At 36.6% G+C, this 18,714-nt stretch overlaps 1 protein-coding gene and 1 pseudogene across 1 annotated transcript; both read left to right on the top strand.

Annotated features, from left to right (window-relative positions):
• Window positions 1–438: 438 nt before the first annotated feature.
• LOC132283224 (small nucleolar RNA R71) lies at window positions 439–537 on the top strand (annotated as a pseudogene).
• Window positions 538–5,926: 5,389 nt separating this feature from the next.
• On the top strand, window positions 5,927–17,964 carry LOC132299167 (probable myosin-binding protein 6). Its single transcript, XM_059795647.1, has 4 exons — window positions 5,927–7,077; window positions 7,829–9,411; window positions 17,220–17,280; window positions 17,395–17,964. The coding sequence occupies exons 1-3, from the start codon at window positions 6,348–6,350 to the stop codon at window positions 17,277–17,279; spliced, it is 2,373 nt and encodes a 790-aa protein (XP_059651630.1). The 5' UTR covers window positions 5,927–6,347; the 3' UTR covers window position 17,280; window positions 17,395–17,964.
• The last annotated feature ends 750 nt before the right edge of the window (window positions 17,965–18,714 follow it).

Genomic DNA, 18,714 nt, shown 5'->3' with positions numbered 1-18,714 from the left:
AGCTGTTTGACTTGTTTATTATGCTCACTTTGCATATGTCCATGGGGACAATTGGAAGTAGAATGTAAAACACTTGAACAAGTCATACATGTCTCATTGGATGCATGATGGGAATGGTTAGGGACAGAAGATACTTGATTTGCCGAGTTTTGGTTGATCAAGAATTGATCAAACCTTTGAGATAAGGATTTTATCTCAGCTGCTACTTCATTGGAATGGTCAACTTGATGTAAGCCAACACTCTTCCTTCCACTTGAATTCCTACCATTCTTAGAAGATAAAGTTCAATGTAAAGAATTTTCACTCATGCTCTCATAAAGATGCCACACGTCATCCTCATGCCTATCAATGTAAGAGCCACCCATGGAAGCATCAACCATGCCCTTGTAATTGTCGGATAAGCTCTCTAAGAAATATTAAACTAATTGCCATTTAGGTATGTCATGATGTGGACACTTCCTAAGCAATTCATTAAATCTTTCCCATGCCTCATAGAACGTTTCCCTATCCCCATGTGAAAACTCTCGAATTGAGGTTCTCATGGCATTGATCTTAGAAACCGGATAGTACTTCTTCAAGAACTCTTGTTGCATTCTGCCCACGAAGTTATTGAAAAAGGCTTAAGATTGTTAAACCAATATTTTGCCTTATCTTTAAGGGTGAATGGAAAAAGTTTAAGCCTTAAGACCTCTTCCGGCATGCCCGTATATCTCACGGTGGAACATACTTCAAGAAACTCATCCAAATGCTTGTAAGGTTCTTCACTTGGAAGTCCATGATAATTAGGAAGCATTTGAATGGTTTGTGGTTTGATCTCATAGTGGTGTGCTCTAAATGGTGGCAATTGAATGCATGTGGGTGCATTGTATTCATTACACACATAGTGATCTCTTAAAGCAAGGGGAGGATTAGTAATTGGAGGTGCAACATGGGCACCTTGATTGCCTTGAATGATGGGAGGTGGTGGAGCATAGATTGGCCTTGATATTCCCAATGGAACTTGGCCTTGTTGTTGTGGTGGGTGAATGAATGGCCTAGGCATGCCTAATGGTACTTGCATGTTATCATAATGCACATTTGGGTGGATGATGCCTTGTTGGTCTATGTGACCAAGGTCCTCCACATAGTCCTCATTATATCCTTCCATTGATAAAATGGATTGACTAGAACTTCCTCTTCCCCTAGGGTTTCGAACAACGGATTCAAGATGAAAATTTAAAGGGACAAGAGTAGGTTTCAATGATCTACGACCATGCATGCACAACAAAACACAACAAGCAACAAGTAATGAACAAACACTTCACCTTCGCAACAAATCAACAATCAACAAACTTCCTCCACATACAATGTTCCCATACTCCCATGCTATCAATAATATGCAAAGAAAAGTAAAATTGCCTCCACGTGGGCTCATAATTTATCTAAAAATTGAAATACAAGCCTTTACGCGGGCCAACGATTTAACTAGAGATTGAGTTAAGAAAGAGCTCATAAAGGGTCCTTTAGCACTTCAATTCAATTTTCAATTTTAGCCTTGCAAATTTTTTAGATTTTAGCTTTTTCCTTGCTTTTGCTTAGCTCCTTGCTTGAAATGCTCCTTTGCTCACCTTCTAGCTCAATGCACCTAGTCAAACAAGAACCAATACAATAAGTAACCAAAATGAAAATGAAAACAAAGTAAAGACACGATCAAAAGAGTATTAATTCCTAATTGATTCCACAAATGCGACGTTGCCTTCAATCAATCCGCGGCAACGGCGCCAAAAACTTGGTATTGGTGTCATCCCTAATCTAAAGTTTGTGCACTAAAAGATAGTGGTGTAGGGCTATGATGAATGTGGCCAAGTTTTACATTTAGAAATTGCCACTACTACCTTTCACTAAAAATATAGTTAGGGCGAGTAGGGATCATCCTAAAGGGATTGGTGGGTCGTATTAGGTTGTGGAATCGAGATTAGGGTTAGTAGGTCGAGTGATCAAAAGATTGGTTGGTGGTTGAGTTACACTAAGATGCAATTTAAACTAAAGTAGGCAATTAAATGTAATGGAGAGAAAATAAGAAAGAGATCTTGGGGTTTAGAGATCACCACTAAGCATAGCTTTCTACACCCTTAATGAATGATTAATGAGGGGGGAAACATGTATTGCAACATAGTGTGTGTGTGGTTGTTTCAACAAGCATGGATGACAAATTAAGCATATATCGTCTAAGCAACATGGTGGATAGCACAATATCAAACTAAGCCATTAATCCTTTCTTTAAGCTCACAATCCAAACACATCACAAGATTAGAGATATATGCTATTTGCTTTCATAAGTATGAAATATCAAATAACAAGCATGGATTGTCATCCCATTTAACATCTAAACTACAACTACACTACAATTAAGCTAATGACATGAAATTAAACTAATTAAACTAAAGGAGAGGAACAATCCATTGAAAAATGAGTATGAACCATCAAATAAACCACAAGAGCATTCCAATAAGCACTATGTCTTGACAATCTTTAGATCTATAGCATTAATATACAGAGACATGCATCAATAACACAAGAAATAGAGACAAACACATGAATATCTATTCTAACATACATAGACATATGGATAGAATGAGATGATCAATTGGAAGCATTAAACAACACAAATCATTGAATAAACAAGATCTATATATATATAAAAGTGTCAAAACACGTATCACAATACAAATCCCCAGAAATCAAGATGTAGAAAGTATGCTTAGAGCTAACTCTAGCCCCAAGAAGATGTCTAGCCACTCATAGATGGTGTCCTCCAACCCTCAAGGGCTAACTCCATGGTAGAGATTACTCCTCTTCTTGGTTGATGGAAGAACTTCAAGCTTGTGTCTCTAGCCTCCTCCTTTCTTTTCTTCCTCTCTAAGAATATGGAAATTGTGTCTCTAGTGTATGTATCTACTATCTAGTTTATGCTCTCAAGAATGGCTCATATTCCTTATATAGGTAGGTTAAAAGTCACCCCCAATGAGCTGGGCTTGTACACCAATATTTCTTCCAATGATTGGATATGAGACAACTTTTAATGAGCTGGAAATTGGATTTTCTCGGGCTTTGGGAAGTTCGATTGATCGAACTTGTGGTTCGATCAATCGAACATAACTGAGATCTATCGAATTTATGCTGGATCGATCCTCTATGGTGGCGTCTTTTTGGATAAAAATAAATCTGAGATATTTTGAAGATATTTTTGGGAAAGAGACAAATGTGGTTGGTAGGGTGGTATAAGTGGATAAGATGAAATCTTTTCGATCGATCGGAAGAAAGTTGGATCGATCAAACTTTGTGGGATCTTTGGATAAGGACAAAAGAGCTTAGATCCATCTTGAAATGCTGAGATCGATGAACTTTTGGTCGCTCAAATATTTTCTAAGATCGATCGAACATGCTGAATTTCCACCACTTGCTTCATTTTGCTCCCACTTTGTTCCTTTCTTTGATTCATCTCAAGATTGCTTCAATTATGCTCTTATTTAGCTAAGTTAGCTTATTTTGGGGATAAGTACCTGAAAATGGAAATAGTACAAAATCAATCTAAAGCGGGAAAATAAAATAGATAAAGGTCCTAGAATACCTAAGCTTAAAGGGTTTAAATGCGCATTTTTCAGCGCTTATCAATGTGCCAAAAAGATTGACCTAAGGAATGACTTTAATTCAGTGAAATGGGACTTCATCATTAGTTACATCACACTTATGAATTTCCCTCCCAAATTCATCTCACTTTTACTAACTTGCATTTCATCTCCATCATTCACCATTGCCTTAAATGGTGAGTTTCAGGGCTTCTTCAAGGGTAAAAGAGGGTTGAGACAAGGTGATCCTATCTCACCCTTTTTATTTGTCACTGTGATAGATGCATTGTCATCAATTATCAATAATTTTTTGGATAAAACACTTGCCTTCAAATATCACTGGAGATGTGTTGCCCTCAAAATTACTCACTTATCATATGCTAATAATTTTTTACTGTTGTGTCATGGAGACATCACTTCTGTCTCAGTGCTTAAATCTGTTCTTGACCATTTTTGCTCAATGTTTGGACTTGAGGTCAATCTCTTCAAAAACAATGTATTCTTTTATGGAATTGAGGATGATATTTCTAGCCTATTTGGTATTAGAGTTGGTGCTCTACCAATCAAGTATCTTGGAGTTCCATTATTAACCACCAATCTCAAATAATCTCATTGCAATCTTCTGATTTAAAAAATCACTCACAAAGTATCTCATTGGCCATCTAGATCACTATCAATGCAGGAAGGCTTTAACTTATTAAAGCAGTCCTTGTCTCAACTCAAATCTATTGGTCCAACATCTTCATTCTCCCAAAAGCTGTTATTAATGAGATGAACAAAATCCTAAGATCCTTCCTTTAGTCTGGACCTAAAATAAATACTACAGGTGCTAAAGTTACTTAGGGTAAGATATGTAGTCCTAAAGATTTAGGGGGGTTGGGAATTCCTAAGTTGGAGATGTCAAACAAAGCTGGAATTCTAAGATACATTTGGGAGCTGCAAAATGATGAAACATATATAATATGGATTAGGTGGTGTAAAACTCACCTCATTAAGTCTAGGAATTTTTTAACTCTCGAGATATCACAACTATGTTTTTGGAGTTGGAGAAAGATCTACAACTTAGATACTCCTCATGAAGCACAGAATTGGCAATGGCAATGATAACTATTTTTTGTGGGATATTTGGGCCCCCAGTGGTCCTTTAAGCACAAAATTTTCAAGCTTATTCTCACTTATGCTGGATTCAATATTGACATCTTAGTAGAGACCTTCATAGTGAATTCATCTTGGTTTTTCCCCTACTGCTTAACATCTTCAATCACAGAGCTATTTTATTTGTAACTACCATGTTCATTAAGAAGTGTTAAAAAGCTATGGATAACATTTTCCTCACGGATATATAGCCTTGAGCACACGTAAGCACATCTTGCAGGTCAATTACCCCTGGTATGGAATTCTCCCAAAATACCTCGTACGAAGTTCAATTTATGATTGGCAGTCCAATCCAGGCTCCCTACACTGGATAGCAACTGAATGGCCCATCATCACAACCTATAGGGCTCACCGGAATGGAGCACTAATACCCTGTATCAATGGTTAATCAATCCGTTAATTATGGTTATCAGTAAAGATTTGGAACTGGGCTTCCCTCTGTTTGCTCTATATGGACTTTGTTGTAGTCCCACTTTGGGTTTGTTTTGGCTTAAGGCTCACTATGTAATTACCTATTTATATATATTCAGTTGCTTAAAATTTTAAAAGAAAAAAATAATAATAAAAATTCACAAATGACACTTAGTCATTCAGGACCAACATGAAAAATAACTATTTAAAAAAGCTTTTAAGTACAATTATGCAGAATTGATCTCTTACAGGCCTATAAATAAGACCCTTTCTCTACATTCGGTCACTATAGTGTATAAATAGAAAGTTTTTGCTCATCCATAAACAAAATTTTTTTTTTTTTGAACAGATGTGCATTTAACATTTAAATAGAATCTTTATTATGAACAAAAGATTTTTTTGAATAAATATGCATTTAACATTTTAATATACTCCCTTCGGCTCATATGAAAAATCTACTTGAGAAGCTGTGTCCACTTCGGGAGCTGTCGGTAATAACCGTAATAATAATCTCATTTCTCATAAGGCAACAATAATATATATATTTTTTCAAGTCTTGATAAGAATAGAAAGTTCAATGATTGTCATCACAAAGATGCAGAGACCGTAGCAGTGACGAAAACCGAGGGACAAGTGGTGCACGACGTCGTATCTACACACTAAAACGACAACACTCATGTGACTGTCAACAACTAATTTCGTCCGTATCTTGCTTTACCGTTTTCATATAAATACGGAGTAACTTTTTTAGAGCAAACTCAATATCCATCATTTAATTTCAGGATTCTGCAATCAAATATCATCAGATCGCAAAAAAGGAAGAAAGCTTCACTTTCTCTCCAATTCTTAGTGGGTAACTCTCTGTTTCACCATTCTCTTACACATCTTTATTGGGTTTCTTGATCTTTCTTTTGTGACTTTCTTTTGGGTTTTACGAAAGTGAAAAGGAAATTGTACAGATACATCTTTTTGTCTAAGTTTAGATTATTTATATTTGTGGGTGTGTGTATATTTGTATAAATTTTGTTGTGTTTCTTAGGAAAATATCAACAGAAACTGTAGGGGCTTTATTCAATTGATTTCCTCTCATTTTTCTGGGAAACCAAACGGGGTCTTTGTTGTTTTGTTTTTTGGTGGGATCTTCTGTGAGAAAAAGTGATTTCAAGGGCTAAGATGGCATGCGAGGCTATGGAATCATGGGAATTCAGTGGGTTAGTGGGTGCCTTTCTTGATCTTGCTATCACATATTTCTTGCTCTGTGCATCAACTATTGCTTACTTTGCCTCGAAATTTCTGGGAATCTTTGGACTTGGCTTGCCCTGTCCTTGCAATGGACTATTTGGCAACCCTAATAGTAATTACTGCTTGCACACACTGTTATATGATTGCCCAAATGAGAAAATCTCTTCCCTTCAATTGTCTGTGAAGACCAAGTTCCCTTTCGATTCAATTCGGAGGAAAGACCATAATTGCCAAATGAATTTGAAGTTGGTTAGGGGAAAAAGCAATAATGTTTATGAGTGCGTTGAAATGGAGGGTGAGGAATCGTGTAGCTCGATTTCGGATGCCAGAAAGCCCCAGAATTTGGTTCGGAGGGACTTGATCCCAAGGAGTGAATTGGCTCTAGGATCTAGTGTAATGAATTTACCCAATTTCAAGGACAGAGGGTTTGATCTTAAGGGTAAGGGGATCATGAGTCAGAGGCCAAGGGGAGGTCTGAGGCGCCGTCGGAAAGGTGTTAGCGATTATGGGAGAATTTCATCTGCTTCGTCATTTAACTCTTTACGGGCGGATGTGCAAGGTGTTCCTGGTTCGCCTTCTAGTGTCAATAGTGAATTGAATGAGGCCATTGAAGGCAGATCAGTACCTGTCGATTCTGGTGGTGATGGTGGTCGCTCTCACTGTGAGTATCAATTGTTATCTAAAATTCTGTTTCCAGTTCATTTTCTTTTTTACAGCTCAAGCATTGTACCCTTATTGTTGATCATCATTAACTCCTAAATTAATTAAGGATTGGTGGTTTAAAATTGAAAGAGAACATGTTGAGAGGCGTTAGTGGTTCACTATAGTAACATACATCGTGTGTTTGTTGTGAATATATCTACAGATGATTTAATTATTGAATCAGAGGACATAACTGAATCAAGAAGCTTTATCTTGTATAATGTGCACTTCACTTCAGTTGTTAATTCTCCATGCACATGAAATCATACAATACAAATTACCTTCTATGCATATCTAATGCCCTCAGTGAAGATCTTGTTGGCAATATTATGTCCCAAAATATTGTACGAAACTCATTCAGGTGGACTAAATTGTTATGTGAAACAAAATAATGACTAATGAATATACTGGAAGGAAGAAGAGAAACAAATAATGGAGGGAAAAAAAAAAAATTCCCTTTCTTCAAAGAGTATATTACGTCTCATACATCCTGCCAGGGTTAAGGAATATGTTTAGGGCCTCTTTTTCGAATCACCCTTTTTGGCATTAGTTCCAAATTTTGAATTTTGGTGTTAACAATATTTCGAAGATGAATTGGCGTGACTTCTGAGTTGGATAGATTTTTCATGGTATCATATACATATGCTCATAATTTTTTCTCTTGTGATGCATCCCAGTGCTGATGTTGTAATGCTGGTATAATATTTTAGGTAATGAAGATACCCGTGGGTTTGATTTCAATGAACCCCTGGATGAAATTAAATCCAAAGAGCAGAATGATACAACTGTTGAGGATATAAAAAGTGATGCAACAGGGGAGCTGGGGTTTGATAATAGTGAAAAAAATGCAATTAGAATCCTAGAACAAGCACTTGGAGATGGACATGCTGCTTGTGCTGCGTGTGCTGCTCTTTATGTTGAGCTTGACAAGGAGAGAAGTGCTGCTGCTTCTGCTGCTGATGAGGCCATGGCTATGATACTGCGTCTACAAGAGGAGAAGGCATCTATAGAAATGGAAGCTCGGCAATACCAAAGGATTCTAGAAGAAAAATCTGCTTATGATGCTGAGGAAATGAATATTCTCAAAGAAATCCTTGTGAGAAGAGAGAGGGAAATGCATTTCTTGGAAAAGGAAGTTGAATGTTACAGGCAGATGATTTTTCTTAGAAATGAGGATTTACAAGGTAATGTGCAAGATATGGAATCCCAGAGACAAGATTTTGCTTCTGCACTTGATATGGGTGAGGATCCGGTCCTGATGTTGCACCACCTTAGCGAATCCATTGACAAGAAGGAAATAGTAAAAAGTAGTTCAGACGTAGGGGTCCTATCTGTCAATGAGCCAAACTCTGTCCTTGCTGTTGGAAATGCATTACCAGTTCCAGTTTTGGATGATGGTGCTGACCTTTTGAAGCAAGAGGATGTAGAAGAACAGTTTTCAATCACTTCAAGAAGCAGAAATATTCTCAACCAGGAGTTTCAGGAGAAGGGGATGGTCTCAATGGATAATGATCAATATGCACAGCAAGGTGAGGGGTGCAGGTCGGAGACATTTTCAGAGTCTTACAGGTCAAGTAGTTCCCAAGAAGGTTATTTGCTTGAGAAAACCATTCCCCTAGTAGATGATGAAGTACGAAAGGATAATGTAAATCTATCCCAAGGAATGGCAACCAAGACTATTGAAACTTGTAATGAAACTGAGATATATATTCCGCAGGATGGCAAAACAATGGAGCAGCATGCAAAAGATACGGAGCCTCGTGTTCATGATGTTCATGTTATCAAGGATGAATCCAACCTGTGTAAGGGAGCCAGTGAAAACCAAAATGAATTGCTGTCAGTGAGTGATACTTCAGATGTTCATAGAAAAAGTGATCTCCCATCTAGAGTTGCTGATATGAAGAAAATTGGTATTAAGAGTGATTGTCAAAGTACTAGCAGGTTGGACACTGAGACAGTCATTAGCAGAACCAGTTCTGACATGACTACTGGGCTGCCGCCAATGGGTAGATCACGGAGCAAAGCTTCATTCCTCGATCTGCGGAGGCCTTCCATGTCTTCACTTGATAGTGAAAGGTTGAAAATTGACAGTGAAGTTGGTTGGCTGAGAGAAAGGTTAAGGATTGTGCAAGAGGGAAGAGAAAAGCTCAACTTCTCTGTGGAGCATCGGGAAAGGGAAAAAATTCAGTTGCAACTTTTGGAGGATATAGCACGCCAGCTTCGAGAGATTCGGCTGCTAACAGAACCGGGAAAGGCTGTGCGTCAGGCTTCTTTGCCCCTGCCATCCTCAAAGGTGTGGCACTAAAGTCCTCTTTCATCATTTTCTACGTTGTATTAAATATATAAATTACCATTACATGGTTATGCTCATATCTCATTCTTTTTTCTTGATTAGTTCTATAAATCATACTAGGTAGAATGATGTTTCCTCATGAAGCACATACACAAATACATCACGACACAAACATTTTGGTATGACAAATTCTTAAAAATAAGATATGGATATGGCAATGGCAATGGCATGACAATGTATATGCATATATATTGTATTAATACAAATGAGAATTATAAAACATACATCCCTATATATAAATTTAAAAGGGTACATTACCCTGACCTCCCCTAATGTGTGACATAGGAACCCTTTGATTGGACTTTTGAGAAAAAAAATGTAGTCAACCCTACCCTGAGGTTTTGATGAAATTACAATCTCCCCCACTTCGTTGAAGGACCATTAAGGCCGTTTAAACAATTCTGTTTCGAATAGTGAAAATGCCATTCTATGAAATGAATTGACTCAACTATCCCTACTAATTTTTTTCATGAATTGACTCAACTGTTCCTATTAAATTTGTCCCCTCGCATACCTCGGTTCATCATTTTGATTTATAGGTGAAATATGTTTAAATTATATCTTTGTTTAGCATATGATATATATTTAAATTTAGGGTTAACTACAATGACCTTCCCTGAGGTTTGGCCTAATTGCAAGTAGATGAAACTATTGCATTTTTTTGCGGCGTGTCCCCCCTGAGGTTTGAGGGTAAGCTGCAAAGACCTCCCCTCTGTACAAAAATCAGTACTTTTTGTCGGAAAAAATGATTGAACTGACGAAAATGCCCTTCAACTAAGTGGAAAAGACCCATTACCCTTATAGTGTCATCAACTTACAAAAAAAACTTTGTTTTAAGGGACAAAAAAACTCTTCTCTCTCTCCCTCTCTTTTTCTCTCATTCCTTCACGTCCCTCTTGTCTACTCTGGTTGTATTCTAAATGAACAAAATTCCAGATTTCTCCACATTAACAAGCTGCGAACACCATAACACACACATAGATCTAAACACTCTTTTAAAGCTTCTGCCTCATTTTGCTTTGGCTAGACCTCGTGAATAATAGGTGGCTAATAGCTGAACAAAATCTAGCTACTGTTACAGCATATGGTCAATATTGTTTCTCTTCTCTTGCTGACATCCTAGATAATACTTCAGGGCACAAAATGAATAGAAAAGGACATACAAGGTCTCCTTGGTATAATCATCTACATGGCACAAAAAACCAACTCTCTTTGCGAACAAGGACTGAAAATGAGACAATGAATACACATTGGTGAATTTGGAACATTAATGAATTTTTACTTATCAAAAAAAAAAAAAAAAAAATGATTAGATGTAGTCAAATTGTTTGGACATATTAATCCTTATAATTATAAAATCACCTGTCAATTTCTTCTTTAGATAGCACATGATTTTTAGTGTTGACTACATTCTCTCAGGAATGATGCCCATTACAAAATGCTCAATTCTGTTAGCTATTACACAAACTAATTGAGCAGAATTGCTCGGAGTGAGCTTTAGGGGATTGGTACAGTGTGAAACTGTGAATGCGATTTATTTCCTAGAGCAGGCCTGAAAAAACATTGAACAATAGATGAGATCATTGCCTACGACCAAGGAATATGCATCATAGAACACCGTTGACATTCCATCAAGACCAGAAGCTTTGGAGGCATTTTAAACAGATTTTTCTTTATTTCCTCATAGGTTGAAATAACACAAATCTCTTTATTCTCTTCTTCTGATATGCAAGGATTAACTGGATGCTCTAAATCATCAAGGAAGGGGAAGATGAGGTGAATGGGCATCTCTGGCCTCCGCTTCTCTACCCTCTGATACCAATCCATCTAACCATCAATCACAAACCAAAATCACCACACATCAAAAGCAACACAAAGAAATAAAAAACAAAGATAATAACGAATTTCAGACCTTAGAAATCAGATCTGAAGCAACGAAACCAAAGGATTATATATATATGTTGATTTGGGCATCGCAGATGGATTTTGCAGAAGGGGAAGATGCTCTATCTTATCAGGATCGTAAATCACTTTATTTGTGGTATCACCTAAAGGGCCAAGGCTTGGTTTGGAGCTGGTGTCTGAATACCTAGAGCCCCAAGAACCGTTTTGGCATGTTTTGAGTATACCACAGACCGGTGCAGGTTTGTCTTCAAAGGTTCGCCGGAGATTCTCAATGGTGACAGCTGGGGACTGTAGCTGAAGACCTAGGCATCAACAATTTCGTTGTAGAAAAAAAAAAAATTAAAAAGAAAGAAAAGAAAAGAGAGAGAGAGAGAGAGAGGTGGGAATGGAAATTTTCAATTTGTGAATTGACTTTAGCGTGACTTAATTGTTTGGAGGAGGAGGGATTCACTGGTCGTGGAGCAGCAGGGGACAGTGGTGGAGCAGAGGGAGATTTTGTGGACAAGAAGCTTCTGCAATCGTGAAACAATTGTGGGGTTGTAAGTATAGGGCAAAATAGTCATTTGACATACCACTATAATTTGATCATTTTTAACAATATAATAACGAGGGTAGATAAGTAAATTCACAGCAAAATCTGACATAGGAGGGGTCTTGGCAAAAAAATGACAACCCTTCGGTTTATTTGCAATTAGGCCAAACCTCAGGGGAGGTCATTGTAGCTTACCCTTAAATTTATTAGAGATATATATATATATATACGCATTATATTTTATTATTAGTTTTATTTAGAATATTTAATTTATTATGTATATATATACACATTATATTTTATTACATATAAATTTGATATATAAACTTACATTTTCCTTTCTTCCCAATTTTTATTTATAGATGAGAATGTAATTGGGTCAAGAGAATAATTGATGTTTGTTAAATTTTGTACATGGAAGGTGGGATGTGAAGTTTGGAAATTTTGGGGACTCAGGTGGAGTGGAGGAGTGGTTTTGCAGATTGTGGTGGAGGGTGGATTGTAGATGATGGTGGTGGAGTGTTCTTGCAGATGTTGGCGGTTGTGGGCTAGGAAGGGGGTTTGGTGGTGGTGGGAGAGAGACCCAGATATGAGAAAATGGGGCAACCACATTGGAGGTACAACTCTAATGCGCAATATCACCTCCTCATGTCACCACCTTATTTAACTTAGACACCTCTTCAATTCCTCCACTCAGGCGGAGTGGAGGAGTGGTTTTGCAGATGGTGGTGGAGTGGTCTTGCATATGGTGGCGGTTGTGGGCTTGGGAGGGAGTTTGGTAGTGGTGGGAGATAGGCCCAGATATGAGAAAATGGGCCAAACCACATTGCAGTTACAACTCTAACGTGCCTTGTCATCTCCTCGATAGATCAAAGTCTTATGTAGTAAAACTCAGAAATGATAATTTTGGAAGTCTCTGAAACTCTTTTCATGCAATCTTAGGTCCTTTTTTGGCTTTGTCCTTTGTGTAGCTTTTGGGAGAGTGAGAAAACTCTTTTCGTGCAAGATTAAAACAATTTTAGGGATCAAAATAAGTTTGAATCATATAAGTTTTAGAAACCCTAGATATACATGCATTGACACTAATTTGGTGAGTGTATCATCCTGTCAATTTGTCTTTATGCCCTTGTAGACAAAGATTACTAGATTAGCATGAATTTCCATATTCAATGGTGTGAGATAACTAACACCAATACTAACAGAGATGACTAACACCAATACTAACTTTTCAAAAATCTCTAACCTAAATCAATCTAAGGTTCAATATAAATCGCCATTCTTCATTTGATTAAGAAAATTAAAACAAGGATTTGAATTGAAATTTCTCAACAATCAATCAATCAATGTTTTCTGAAGTAAAGAGGAATGGACAAAGAGCTGTGGAGAGAACTTTATTGGAGAATGAAGTTTGTTGATCAGCGAAGGCAACAATATTATTTTTTATTTTATTTTATTTTATTTTTATTATTATTATTTTTTTGATAAGTAATAAAGGCAACAATATTTAATGGAGAGCATCATGTGTAAATCTATTTCAGTGGTAACTAGGTGATTCTAGGGTGTTGATTCTGATACTTGGTTATAAACATTTCTCATACAGTGGCTTGTTCGTGTCTGGACTTAAAAGTCTTATGGGGTTTTTGTTCGTTTGATTGCTTGATTCTTTTATTATTGTTTTTGATATACTGCTAATTTGCTACATTTGAGTAATAAATTAGATTCTAAAAAAAAAAAAAAAAAAAGACAGAAGTTAAAAGGTATTTAAAATAAATATTGGCCTTTTAAATTAAACTTATCAATATATATATATATATATATATATATATATATATATTGGCCTTTTAAATTAAATTGAAAAATAAATTCTTGACATTTAGGGATTCATAAGACCTAACATCTCCGTTTAGGTCTAAATTAGAACCTTGAGTGCACTGTTGTATTAAAGCGTACGTGGTTGGTACTCTTACATTTGGAACCCCTGTTATGCTTGTTTCTAATAAGTATGATGTTGTGTTTAGAAAAGTTACATTTCAATTTTCAAGGCTTGTTAGACATATGTCCTGAAGTATCTAACAATATCAGGTATGTAACTAGAGTGTCTAAGAAGTATCAGATATACTCAACTCAACAAAGCCTTTTTCCCAACTACTTGGGCTGTTTACTGGATAATTGCTTTATAGAATTCGAAGAAGGGAATTCCCTGAGTCAGTGTCGAATCCAGTGTAGCCAATCAGTAATTAGGAGGAGCTCGTAATAGCATAGTTAACGAGACAGTCCGACAGCTATTGAATACACTTCGGAGCCAATCGCGGTATTCTTAACACCCGACCCAAGCTAATTCAACATGTGGCGGATTTGAAATCATAGCTATAAACCTCTGAAAAGCTTTTTATATTGACTAATGGCTTAAGCTCTTCGAAAATCCCGTCACAATGGAGACGGCGTTGCCCAATCATGATACGGCTTCAGATCAAGGGGTACCCTTTATCCCACGTAGGCATTCACTCTTAACAGATTCTTTTCAAAATGATACGGTATGTTATAAATAAAATTAGCCAATTTTTTGAGTCAAGTTGATTCAGATTATTCCAACGTTTGATTACTTATTTGTTTGTCGCACAATTTTTTTTTTTTGAATTTCCGGTAGAAAGGAATTTCCCTAACGAAAAGGCTCTTTTCGTAATTTTGTGCAATTTAAGTGGTAATAAAGTCATTTAAAACAGATTGAAGGGAATTGGGAACTTTTCAATCTTTGAAGCTTTTCGTTCTTATTTGATGCAAGTTTTGCCTTGGGTGTGATGCCTTGGCGATGTAGGGGTGATGCTAGTGTCTTCCGTTCTTCTACCGTTCCCCCTCACCGAAGTGTTCTTCTACCTTCCTTTCCTCTTCCTTTATTTCCTCCTTTTCTTTTTCCAAGCCATTTAATTAGCCCTTGAAAACCACCATCTGAGTCTTAGAAGATTCTACTACAATAAGCCCAGTCAAAGTCTCGACAAAAGTAGAAACATAAAACCCGATGTAGTTACTGCAGCCCCTTGAGCAGCTGCAGAACTAATATTTGATTTTCTATATATTCACAGGCAACCTTAACCATTTCTCTACTCTATGAGCCTTTTCTCTAAGAAGTGTTGACCATCCCTTATATTGCTGCTATGTTGAAATTCCAGCAGCCGTTTCCATGAATTTCTAGCCAACTCAAAACCTCCAAAACTGTACTAATTCCCTAAGGCCACCAAAAATATTCATACCTGTGCAGCACTATAATTAGGTTTACATAAAGCTGTGCACATCCATTTGGCAGCAGTGTTCTCTGCACTCATTCTACTTAGAACAGAAATCCTAATTTTCTATAAGAGAAATAAGAGAAGATTCCCTTTTTAAAAAAAAAAAAAAAAATTCTTGGAACTTCATATTTCTTTTATTTGAAGTGTAAAAATAAAAGTAAACAATAATAAACTAAACTTGATGATGAGGGGAAAAAATGGATAATATGATTATGAAACTTATTTGTTTACGATTTGGAGTAGGACAGAGAGGAGTGTACTTGGTTTCAGTCAGTCATCTTCTCTTGCGTTGCCTGGTAGCTTGAGATAGTTGGGCTATGCTTTTTGTCCTTGTTGGTGTCCATTGCGTTATGCCAATGTCCCCGCAGGGCATACTCAAGGCTTGGAGAGTAGTGCAGTGAGGAGGCAAGTCCGAGATGCTTGAAGGGTGGCACACTTTTGTTTATATATATGGTGGGAATTGTGGCGTAAGAGGAACAGGCAACATGGGTGTTTAAGTTATTCTTTATACTATTTTTTTTTTGGGTACAAGGTTGGAATTGTAGATCAGTGGGGGATATAGTGTCTTTTGTGGATATACATTGATTGTACAGCAGACCCTCTTGGTCTTGCTTTTGTTCTTGGGATGCGCCCCCCTGTGAGCGCTCTTCAATGAAATCTTTACTTTAAAAAAAATGATCTTGATTGTAGGTCTTTCAGGGATTTTGGTTTAGTGAGAAACAGATTGTCGGGAAGCTTATGACACTGATGAGGGGAAGAAGTTGAAGAACCAAAATTGAAAATTTTTGTTGAAAATAAAAAGTTATGTTTTGGGAGCTATGACTGAAGGAAGACCATCAAAATAACTCCAAATTGATGACAACAAGATTATTATGTACGAAGTGAATATATTTGACTAAGAAGAGGCTAAAGCAAGAAGCAAAGATTTACATCATATTTATGCTGTAGTGACTCGAATGTGAGAATCAGCTACTGGTCATGAATCTAAGATGCCTTTTGTGATATTGTGGCCCGAATTTGGTGCAGGGTTGTTGAACACATGCAGTTGACTAATTTACGTAAAGCGGGAGTGAGAACGTCAAAATCTAAAACATGTTGATTGCTGGAGTGCCCTTAGAGCGTCTGTACATTTACTTCTTCCACTTACTATATTATCATTTTAATTTATTGAATACTATTTTTTTGTTGACTTTTATTTTTTAAAAAAAATTAAATATATTTAAAAATAATCAAATATTTATTTACTATTTCTTTTATTAATTAAATTTATGAAATGTTATACTTTTTAATTGTGATGCATCACAAAGCAGAGGTAACCGAGTGGTAAGTTTGACAACAGGTAATGAATTTCAATCATTACCCACAGCAACATGCTGCTGCTTTCTAATTATTAAATCATTATGTTTGCCCACACAGCTCGCTACGGTGGAAGGTAATATGCGTAATATGCACGAAATTTGCAGATTGTGGAAATGAATTCGTGAACTCTGAAAATTGAATTTGTGAATTTGGGGCGAATCAGCTCCCAAGCAGATGATTTGCGCGTGGAGCTTGGGAGCAGTCATCCCATGCACGAATTATGTGACTTAACTGCACTCGAGCTTAATCCAAATTTCCTAGTGATTCAAGCTTCAGCATCACAATTTGATGCCCACTAGGATGAGAAATCAGAGAACAGCCCACTACTTGTCTTAGCTCAACTTGCTTGCAGCCTTAATGTTATCTTCTAACATCAACTTGCTTGCAGCCTTAATGTTATCTTCTAACATAAATGCTTTTGGGGAAACAGAAAATCTTTGTTGTCTTAGTTACTGATTTGAACAAAGAAAATGGTAAAAATAAAAAAGAATAATAAATAAATAAATACATCCTAGAGGTAAAGTGGTATCTTTCTCTGTGCGTGAAGGTCTTTTCTGTCATCTCAAATCCACCAGCTCTTACCTTTATTGTAGTTTCTTTATAGTGATTGTGGCATTTTACATGTTTACTGAATAATTGTTGCTGATTTCCACAACTTTCTTTCTTAGGTTCTTTCAAAGAAAAGGCGCTATCGAAGTGCATCTATAGGAGTTAATAAAAGCTCTTAAGGTATGAGCTGTGTTGCTTTGTGGATACAACAATTGTGATCATACTTTCGGCTACTTGAAAATGATTGCTTTAGATACAAAAAGGAGGATTAACTGTTGTGTACTCATTTCGTAGGTTTCTTGCCGAGTCTTATCTTGGCGTAAGCCGTGTCAATTTTCTAGAAGTTTCACTCGGTGCCTGGTTTCTGAAGTCATCTAGGGGATCCAGTGAAGGGAAAGCTCACAATGTTTTCCATCACTGAAACCTGTAAGAGCTGCTGGCTGATAATCATTTGCCGGAGATGGTATGTTCATGATACAAGTGAGTAGGAGGTACAGTGGTAACTAGTCTCCCTCTTAATAGGTCTAGGGATTCTAATATTTTTATGTTGTATAACCTTGTAGTTGCCACGTCAGTAGTTGTTGATAATAGATCCCCTCCTATTCACTTCTCGTTTTGCTTTTCATTCTGTTATTTGGATTAATCAGTTCAATAAAGCTAGTAAACAATGTAAATTGTATGTTTTCGATTTTCTTATAGGTAGTTAGTGTACTTTTTCTTCATTTTTCTTTTTTTCATAACCTGTTGCTAGCACAGGTTTTTGATGAATATTGATGGCAAGAATGTAATGGGTGGAAAAAAAAAACAAAAAAGGAGTTTATCATTTATATTTCATTAATAATGTGAAATCAATATTATCAGAAAGGTGGAATGCATATATCTACATCTTCTTGTACTTCCTAATTATGATTCTTTATATGTGCCAAATATTGAGGCTAACCTCATGTGCTAGTTTTGTGCATGATCACATTTGTGAGCGAAGGGTTTCTTGCCCCTGCGTGATTGCACGAGTATCCATCTACTTTCTCCCTTCATTGCTTTAACAATTTCGATTTCTCTGTCCGAGAGCCAATCTCAGTGGCAAAATTATTAGATGGTTCTAGACCGGATGATTTGGTGATCGAGTCCAAGAAAACTCATTATAATCCCGATAGAGAGTTCGAATGGAGGAGCTGAATGATGCTCCGCTGCGCCCCCACTTGATGATGCATTCGGCTCCTCCATTCGGTCTCTTTCACTTCGGATTGTAAATAAAATAAAATATAAAATAAAAATATCTCTAGTCTATGAATGGCACAAGTGTCTTGGGAACCCTTTTTTTCGTTTTTCACTCATCTAGTTGGTGATGAGTATATTGATCTATCTAATAGATCTGAAATGTTTTATTGTTTGAATTGCTGCTGGAATAAAAGCCCTCGTTACTATTTTCATTTTTTTTTTAATGATTTCTCTATAGATTTTGTTTTCCATTAATTCTTAACTCTACTTTTTTGCCTTAGTTGAAAAAAAAAAAAAAAATTACAAGTTTAAATTAGTAGTTGTAAAACATTTTGTCACATGTATCAAATTCACTCAAACCCATGGTGGAAACAGGACATTTGAAACAGGACATTT

Source organism: Cornus florida, unplaced genomic scaffold (genome assembly GCF_030987335.1).
Source record: "Cornus florida cultivar Cherokee Brave unplaced genomic scaffold, ASM3098733v1 CherokeeBrave_3.0.0_Hap2_Chr01, whole genome shotgun sequence".
NCBI lineage: Eukaryota > Viridiplantae > Streptophyta > Magnoliopsida > Cornales > Cornaceae > Cornus > Cornus florida.
The sequence above is the reverse complement of the archived record's forward strand: the minus strand, read 5'-3'. Positions and strand labels throughout refer to the sequence as shown.

Bases quoted from the DNA above. Each gene is read 5' to 3' on its own strand.
- LOC132299167 (XM_059795647.1), top strand. From the start codon at position 6,348: ATGGCATGCGAGGCTATGGAATCATGGGAATTCAGTGGGTTAGTGGGT. The intron at 7,078-7,828 runs GTGAGTATCAAT...ATAATATTTTAG, and splicing joins TGATGGTGGTCGCTCTCACT to GTAATGAAGATACCCGTGGG. The intron at 9,412-17,219 runs GTGTGGCACTAA...TTTCTTTCTTAG, and splicing joins TGCCCCTGCCATCCTCAAAG to GTTCTTTCAAAGAAAAGGCG.